The following is an 8976-nucleotide window of genomic DNA, read 5'->3' as shown; positions in this document are numbered from 1 at the left end:
AAAATAAAGTCAAAATTATGAAAGTATGTTTAATTCTGTTTCGTAAAAAAGAAAAAAGAAAAAGAAAGAAAAAAAAAACTTGCTACGGTAGTTAGAATATAAGTTTTGCTAATTTCATTGCAGATTGATCAAATGAAATCCTGAGCTCGTAGATGAATAATGAAAAATTAAATCGACCAAAGGTTTGATACTCGAGCTTGCTTTTTGAAAGCAGAACTAAGATGCTTCAAGTACTTTTTTTCAGAAAAAAAAAAAAAATTGCAAAGAAACAAACTAACAAATAATGATCTTTTCCTTTTAATAAGAAAATTAAAAAAAAAAAAAAACTTGAAGTTACTAAATTTTCGAACCTAAGAATCTTTCATTTTCAACTGCATAACTTAGCAATCCTGTTAAATTAACAAACTTTTCATAGAACTTTAACTAGCTTATTTGCAAAAGAATGGCAGAAAATGGATTTGCCTCTTGGTAACACGATGTTGTGCATGTGTGAACCCCCGAGTTGGATGATGAATCATAGCAACAAAAGACCTGTTGTAAAGAGACGAGTTAGGTAGGGAATGTAAGGCCTCATTTTATCCAGCAATTTGGATGATTGGCTTGCAAAAATGCTTTCCAAAATTTTTGGCTATGTACAGTTTGAATCATGGCTTCGATTCTGATCATGCTTCTGCTAGTTTTAGGCGAGGAACGATGTTCATAGATTGGAGTTCCTGCATAGAAAAACACTTGAGTAGTGAATTTGCAAACATTCGTAAGAGAACAGATGGCTTTTTATTAAAAGAAAATAGAATCACTCACACGACATTCTCTATCTTTAATCAATTTTCAATAACCATATGAGAGACATTGATAACACATTTTATCTTCCTCGTTAGCTTGAGTTTAAGGTAGATGTTAGAAATATAAAATAAGGATGTAGACGGACACAATTTTATTTTTGTTTGTTTCACAGGATTGCACTAAACTCGAAATATTATCATTCACAAAATTTTAAAATTCATACAACTAAAAGGCGCAAAAGGCGAGTGCCTTATTGAAGGTGCTAGCCAAGGCACTCGCTTAGGGTACTTGCAAGGCATTGATGTTTTCTCTCGCCTCGCCTTTCATCATGGGCGAGTATGTGGCTGCACCTCAACAACACTAGTACATTCAAAACTAAACCCACCGACAAAAATGTCATGTTCTTGCATTAAATAATCAAGGCCCCATTTGGTAATAAATTTGTTTTTAGTTTTCCGTTTTTGAAATTTATGCTTATTTTCTCTTAAATTTTATATTGTGGTTTTCACATTTTTTTCAAAAAACATTTGAATTTTTAATCATTTTAAAAACAAAAACAAGTTTTAAAAAACTACCGTTCATTTTAAAAACATTGGTGGAAAGTGGATAACAAATCAAAGATACTCTTGGATGGTAGTGCTTATAAGCTTAGTTTTCAAAAGTCAAGAAACAAAAACAAAAACAAAAACAATAATAATAATAACAATAGTTACCAAATGGGGCAATTGTTTTTTAAATTTGTGCTTGTGTTCTCACAATTTCTTACTCATGATTTTATTATTTCCTATATGAACATTTAAATTCTTAGCCAATTTTCAAAAAGAAAAATAAGTTTTTTAAAATTACCTTTTTAAGTTTCAAAAAATGTGGTGCTGATTTTGAACTTTCTCATAAAATGTAGATAACAAAATATAGACTCCAATAGATGGAAGTAATATTTACAAGTTTAATTTTTAAAAATAAAAAACCAAAAACCAAATGGTTAATGGGGTCTAAGACATACAAGGGAAATATTGGAAGCTTTATGTGAACATTCTGCATATAACCACAGGAATTGGTCCAATAAAAAGGTGGAACAAAGTGAGATTTCATCTAACTCATTCCAATTAAGAGCCCTCTAATGAACTACCGTTCAATAAAGAATAAATGGAGAAGGGACACTCCATTTGAGATCTCATCTGACTCATTCCAATTAAGAGTTCTTTTGTAATTACTCCACCTTCCTTACTAATTTAGATTGGAAGGTTTTTTTTAGGTTGTAGAGGAGGAGACCCCTTGTCCCTTGGCCCGTTACGTTAGGCTATTCTAATCAAGATATGTTATTCAGTTTCTTAAAAAAAAAAAAAAAAAAAGAAAGAAAGAAAGAAAAAAAGGAGAAGTTAAAAACCCATGCCTGGAACATTTGTTAAGCCAGCTAATCAAGGTATGGTTTATTCTTTGGCCTCGGGTAAAACTATACAACCTTCCTGATTCATACTTCCATATCGGTTAGGGAGATACAATCGGTTGAGAATCACACATTGAAAAAATCAAGGAACCTCACACTTCTCATAAGATAGATGGACTACTCCTTTCATTGCCGATTAGTTTTGAGATGGAGCCTCAAGTTATCTAATATGATATTAGAGCCCATAAAACTCAAACGGATATTCAGTCCAATAAAAAGAAATTGAGATCCAATCAAGAATGGTGAACCCAAAAGCAGTATCATCTTGAGGAGGCATGTTGAGAATCCCACGTTGGTAAAAGCAAGGACCTCATGCTTCTTATAAGATAGATGAGCTACTCCTCTCATTTCAATTGGTTTTGAGATGGAATTCCATATTATCTAATAATACAATCAAATGAATAAATATGCCCAAATAACAAAGAAGTTTCTATTGCAGATAGAACATAGGTACCACCAGTAGCGGGAAAAGGAACAATTGAGATCAGTCATGATCTTAGTGATAAGGTTTCAGATGGAAGATGCATCTTCCTAATATTTGCATCTCTTCCATAATATTTGCACGTTCCTTTACATGTGGCAATGAGTATTCCTACTCCGTGTCACAATTGAATTCTGTCAACGTGGCAAATTCTTAAAGGACGCATTTGGTTGGAGGACTGTATACATTCTTGCAAAATCTTGAAAAAACAATTTGGTATTTTCTTTCTTTTCTAAAATTTAAAGGGCTCCCCCAGATAGATGTTGACCGTTCAACAATGAGCACAACTCAAGAAGCTCCCTCTTGCGATCGGTGTTACCAAGAGTTTTGTTGCCCCGGCAGCAATCAATATTGGTCTAGACAGCTGCTCTGATACCAAATTGATATAGCCAAAAGAATAAAAGGAGAACTTTCTCCAAGAATCAAATTGAAGTCTTTATTATTAATCAAAAGTTATCAATACAAGAAGACAATTCTTCTATTTATAGAGAATTGTAAAGCAAACCAATCCCAATCCTAATTAATCAAAAAAACTAATCCTAATCCTAATAAACCAAGGAAACTAATCATAATTCTAATCAATCAAGCAAACCAATCCTAATCCTATTCAATTAAGGATTTTAACCAAGATATCCTAATTTACTAATCCTACCACATCACACAATTATTTTTTATTCTCAGACATCTTATTATCAGACATCCTTTATTTCCAGGCATCTAAAGAATCTTAAACCAAACGACAGAAAATTAAAACCTGCCAGAAACCTAAATAATTGACAAGAAAATACATGTGCAAGCATGATTTTGAGATACAGAGAAACAAGAAATAAAAAGATATATATAAGTATATAAAGAAAAACTACCTGGATTAAGAGCTTGCACGCATATGGAAGCTTCATAGTGGAGATATTATCTCCATTTTTACACGAGGAACAAATTCCCGTTTTTAGCTTGTGGTTGTAGTATCCCAGCAAGCCACAAACTCTGCAGACCTGTGCCAACAAGCAAGGAGCATTGTCAACAATATGGAAGTATACACAATTATCATTTTTTTGGCTAAATTAAAAAAATAATACCCTTGAACTTTGCACCTTGAACTTTCACAAGTTTTAAAAATATAATTAAGCTTTTAGAAATAATTCAGAAATACCCTTATTATTAGTTTTGGATGAAAACCATTAATATTTTGTTTAAAAAATATCCTTGAACGTTCAAAAGTATAAAAAAGACCCTTAAACTTAAAAGAAAAGATCAAAAGTACCCTTCTTCTTAATATGGGAACAAAAACTGTTAATACCTCTAAACTTTTAAAAAGTTACAATAGTAATGGTATCTTCACCAAAAAAAAAAAAAAAAAAAGGAAGTACGAAGTGCTTTTACGGTTTATCTACACCTTGTTACCTCTCCCTCTTCCATTTCCTATATCTTTCCTACTAAAGGAAATTTGAAATTTTTAAAAGTTCAGAGGTATTTTTTAAATAAATCATTAATGGTTTCCATCCAAAACTAAGTAAAGATAATTTTTTTAACTTTTTTATTTAGTTTAAGGGTATTTTTAACACAAAGTACAAGGTTTAGGGATATTTGGTATAATTTAGCCCTTTTTTCCATAAAGAAAGTATTCACAAAATTAACATGTAATAATCATAATAATTGCTTTGCTCTTATCATTATCGGTTTATTATTAAAAAAAATAAATAACTTGCACGAGATGGGGATAAAGCCTCGGCACTCAAAACTAGACCTTTTTTCAATATATAAAAAAAGCATATATAAGAAACGAGAAAGTCGATTGATATAAAAAAGAATAAGAACAGCATAAGGGCCCAAGTGAAGGAACCCCACCCAAACACTGGACAAAGAGAGTGGTGTAAACCAATTGTAGAAACTTAATTGATCTTGTATTATTCCCAAAACGGAGGACTTAGCCCTTATTTATAGGCCAGAGTTAGTTACAAACTGATTTAGGTACTGGTTAGTAACAAAAGTGTAAAAACAAACTGAAACTAATGTACTATAAACTGATACATCAATTCTTCCCTTCCAAAAATGAACTCGTCCTCAAGTTCAAACGATAAAGGCTCGAAATAATAAGATAATACAGAAGGAAAAAATATTAAAAGATAAGTAGATGCATCCAAGTATCTCAACTAGGTTGCAGTCAAGTAGCTAACTGAAAGTCATCCGGAGCGTGATAGAGATGTAAATCTGCTACATTAAAAACAGGATTGATGTGTAGATCTGGCGGTAAATCCAAACGATAGGCATTGGAGCCAAAAGCCTTCAGAACTTTGAAAGGGCCTAGCTTTCAATTCTTAAGCTTCTGTATGTACCCGCTAGGAATCTGCTCTTCCTTAAATGTACCATTATCAAATCTCCCTCACGAAACATTTGAAGCTGGTCTGCTGGGAAGAATTAGCTTGTTCAATGTTGGCTTGAACTTCTTGGTGTAAACGAACAATTTTCTCTGCCATTTCTTCGGCTTCACCGCTAAGATCAATGGAGGATGGAAATTTAGCAAGGTCAACCGTTAAAGAAGGAAGTTTGGTAAACACGATTTCAAAGGGACACCATTGATCGAATTTTCATGAAGTTAAAGGCGAACTCTGCTTGAGCAAGAACAAGATCCCACCATTTGGGATGATCCCCACATAAACATCGAATTAAGTTGCCCAACGTTCTGTTGGTAACCTCGGTTTGTCCATCAGTTTAGGGGTGACTTGTGCTATATTTGAGTGAGGTGTTGAATTTCCGCCTAAGTGTCTTCCAATAATGGCTATGAAACTTAACGTCTCTATCCGATACAATGGTTTTTGGAATGCCATGTAAACGAACTACTTCCCTAAAAAAAAGATTAGCAATATAGACAGCATCATGTGATTTTTTACAAGGTAGGAAATGTACCATTTTACTAAACCTGTCAAGCACTACCATCACTGAATCATGTGCTCGTTGTGTTTTTGGTAGGCCAAGAACGAAGTCCATGGAAAGGTCTTCCATACTGAAGTTGGGGTGGGAAGAGGGGTATAGAGTCCAGCATTCGTTGAAGTTCCCTTTGCTGTTTGGTAGATGTAGCAACGCTACAAAATTACGGACATCTCTTCGAATCTGAGGCTAGGAAAAACGTACAGAAACTAGGTCTAGTGTTTTGGAGATATCAAAGTGTCCAGCTAGACCTCCCGAATGTAGGTCCTTGATTAATATTTCACGAAGAGATGTGTGAGGAATACATAGGCAGCCTCTTTTAAATAAAAAGTTATCAAATACGTAGTAATCACCCGAATAAATGTGATTGGAACAGTTAGACCAAATTGTTACTAAGTCGATGTCTGTGGGATATAACTCAGGTAGGTGATGAAAAGGTGTGATTTCCCCTACTAAAACAGTTAGTAATTCCCTATTTCTGCTTAAAGCATCTGCAACTTTATTATCTTTTCCCGCCTGATGTCGGATGACAAAGTCAAATCTTTGTAAGAAAGATAGCCATCTGCGTGCATTCTGCTAACCTGTTTTTAAGATTGCAAATACTTCCAAGGAAAAATGATCAGTTAGGAGAATAAACTCTTTATGCAGCAAGTAGTGTTCCCACTGTTACAAGGCTCTGACGAATGCATAGAATTCTTGCTTGTAAGTACTCTAATTTTGACATACTGCTCAATTTTTCACTAAAGTATTCAATAGGATGCTTATTTTGGTATAGGACTGCTCCCCTACCCCACTAGCATCCACAGCCACTTGGAAAGGGATAGTAAAATCTGGAAGTTTGAGAACAGGGCTGTTACAGAGGTACTATTTAAGTTTTGAAAAACTGTCTTCCTGTTCCTTACCCCATTGGAAGCTATTTTTTCAAAGACAATCAATTAGAGAAGCAGCTATGGTGCTGAAATTTCGAATGAATTGCCTATAAAATGATGCTAAGCCTAGAAAAGATTGAATTTGTTTTATAGTAGATGGTTTTGGCCAATCTGAAATGGCTTCAATCTTTCTAGGATCAACTTTAAGTTCATTATGTCCATTAATAAAACCTAAAAATGAAATTTCTGTAGTAAAAAACACACATTTTTTGGTGTTTAATGTGCAACTGATGTGAAGATAAAGTTGAGAAGATAGTGTGTAGATGCTGTAAATGTTCTTGTAAAATATTGCTAAATACAAGTAAATCATCAAAGTATATTACTACTAACTTGTTAAGGAATGGAAGAAAAACCTTATTCATTAACCTCATGATTGTGCTTGAAGCACTGGAAAGGCCAAATGGATAAGTAGCCATTCAAACAACCCTTCGTTGGTCTTAAAAGCTGTCTTCCATTCGTACCTGGCCGTATTCTGATTTGATGATATCCACTTCGGAGGTCGAGCTTGGAAAAAATGTAAGCACCACCTAGTTGGTCCAACAGATCACCAATTCGTGGTATAGGAAATCTATATTTTATAGTAATTTTGTTTATAGCTCGACTCTCCACGCACATACGCTAGCTACCATCTTTCTTTGAGGCAAGGAGAGCTAGTACGGCACATGGACTGATGCTCGGCTGAATACATCTCTTTCAAACCGCTCCTGAACTTTCTCATGTAAAATATTATACTCGCCCGGGCTCATCTTGTAATGCGGAAGATTAGGGAGTGAAGCCCCCGAAACGAAATCTATTTGATGTTGTATATCACACAATGGTGGGCCCAAAGGTGGGTTCACAATGCTGGGAAATTTTTTGAGCAACTCCAGAACTTGTTATGGAAATTTTTCGTTATTCCTTGATCTACATCTCCTTTAACAATTACTCCTCACATCTCATCTTCATGTTCTCTGATGAATTGCTTCCCCGTGATGACATTGAATAGTTGTCCCTTGGGATCTTTGGTGGTTGTAGTGCCCGTCTTATGTAATGATAGAAGAACAATTTTTCAGTCATGCCACATAAATTCATATGTATTCTCCCTTCCTTTATGAGTAGCATGTCAGTCATATTGCCATGGACAACCTAGGAGAATATGGCAAACGTCCATATCTAAGACATCGCATACAATCTCGTCCTTGTAGTTACTTCCGATGGAGAATTGCACCGAGCACACATTGTTTACCTGAGCTTTGCCACCTTTCTTGATCCACCCTACTTTGTATGGATGTGGATGAGGTTCCATTTTCAAATTAAGAGCGTTGACTAACTTTTTAGAAACTATATTCTCGAAACTCCCACTGTCGATGATCACGGTACAAACCTTCCCCTTCACCTTACACCTAGTTTTGAACAATGAGTGACGTTGCAAGTGAATTTCGATTTTTGGAGTTAAAAGTACCCATTGGAGCACACATGATACATTGTCACCCTCGTCTGGTGCTAGAAGATCTATTCTCTCTTCTAATGCTTCTTCAAGTTCTTGATCTTGAGCAATTTCATCTTCGGCTATAGCCACTGTTCTTCGGTCAGGACAATTGTTGGGAAAATGTCCATTCTAGCCACAGCGAAGGCATTTTCCTAGTGTTGTCCTTGCGTAGGGATTGGTACTCTTCTTGGTAGTTTCAGAGGTTGTATCTTTTTGGGTTGTAGCAATTTCTTCTCTGTTTTTGGGTAGTCTCCCATCATTGGATCTTGATGGTCCTTTCTGCGGGGTTGTATTTTTCTTTAGTCCACTAGAAGAGGCTTCCCACTAGTTTCTCCGTGAATATCTTCCAGGGTTTCATTCATTTCTTCAACAGTTTCTCCCAAGGAAATGGCATCAGAGAGAAAACCTAAAGATTGTAACTCTACTTTCTCCTTGATGTTTGTTCGCAAGCCCCCCACAAGTCTTGCTATCGGTTTTCATTCTCAGGTAAATTCGCTTGAGCTACCAAGCGATGAAAGGTTTGGTGCAAATTCAGATATTGGTTGTATAATATTTGCTTGTAGTTTGTTGGCAAAACCTATCTTTCATCATCCGCTTTAATCTCTCCCAACTTGTGATAGGATTTTTCCCACTTTGAAACCTATTAACTTCCACTTGTTCCCACTAGGTCGATTCCCCCCCCTCCCAATGGAATTTTAAGGCTACCAATTGCACCTTCTTATGGTCCGGAGTATTGGCATATTGGAAGGACCCTTTTACATTTTTAACCCATTCCAAGAACCCTTCGATGTCCCTCTTGCCACTGAAGGTAGGTATGTCCAGCTTTAACTTATATTCCCTTTGTTTGCCTGGCTGGTACTGATTGAATGCTCTAGCTCTCTACTGTCCAAGACGTCCTATAGACTGCACGCATCTCGTCAAGGCCCTTGGTGATAGGGCAGCA

General features: G+C 35.5%; 1 protein-coding gene across 2 annotated transcripts in view; it reads right to left on the bottom strand.

Annotated features, from left to right (window-relative positions):
* Nucleotides 1-271: 271 nt before the first annotated feature.
* Nucleotides 272-8976, bottom strand: part of LOC120090370 (DNA-directed RNA polymerase III subunit 2) — a 70049-nt gene continuing 61344 nt past the window's right edge. For both annotated transcript variants that reach the window (XM_039047984.1, XM_039047985.1), the window contains 2 exons: nucleotides 3575-3703; nucleotides 272-713 (listed from right to left, as the gene is read on the bottom strand). In XM_039047984.1, coding sequence (XP_038903912.1) covers nucleotides 663-713; nucleotides 3575-3703 — 180 coding nt within the window. In that variant the 3' untranslated portion in view covers nucleotides 272-662. The remainder of the gene's footprint in view (nucleotides 714-3574; nucleotides 3704-8976) is intronic.

This window comes from Benincasa hispida, chromosome 11 (assembly GCF_009727055.1).
Source record: "Benincasa hispida cultivar B227 chromosome 11, ASM972705v1, whole genome shotgun sequence".
Classification (NCBI taxonomy): Eukaryota; Viridiplantae; Streptophyta; class Magnoliopsida; order Cucurbitales; family Cucurbitaceae; genus Benincasa; species Benincasa hispida.
Note: the sequence above shows the minus strand (reverse complement) of the source record. Positions and strands in the feature narration are given on the sequence as shown.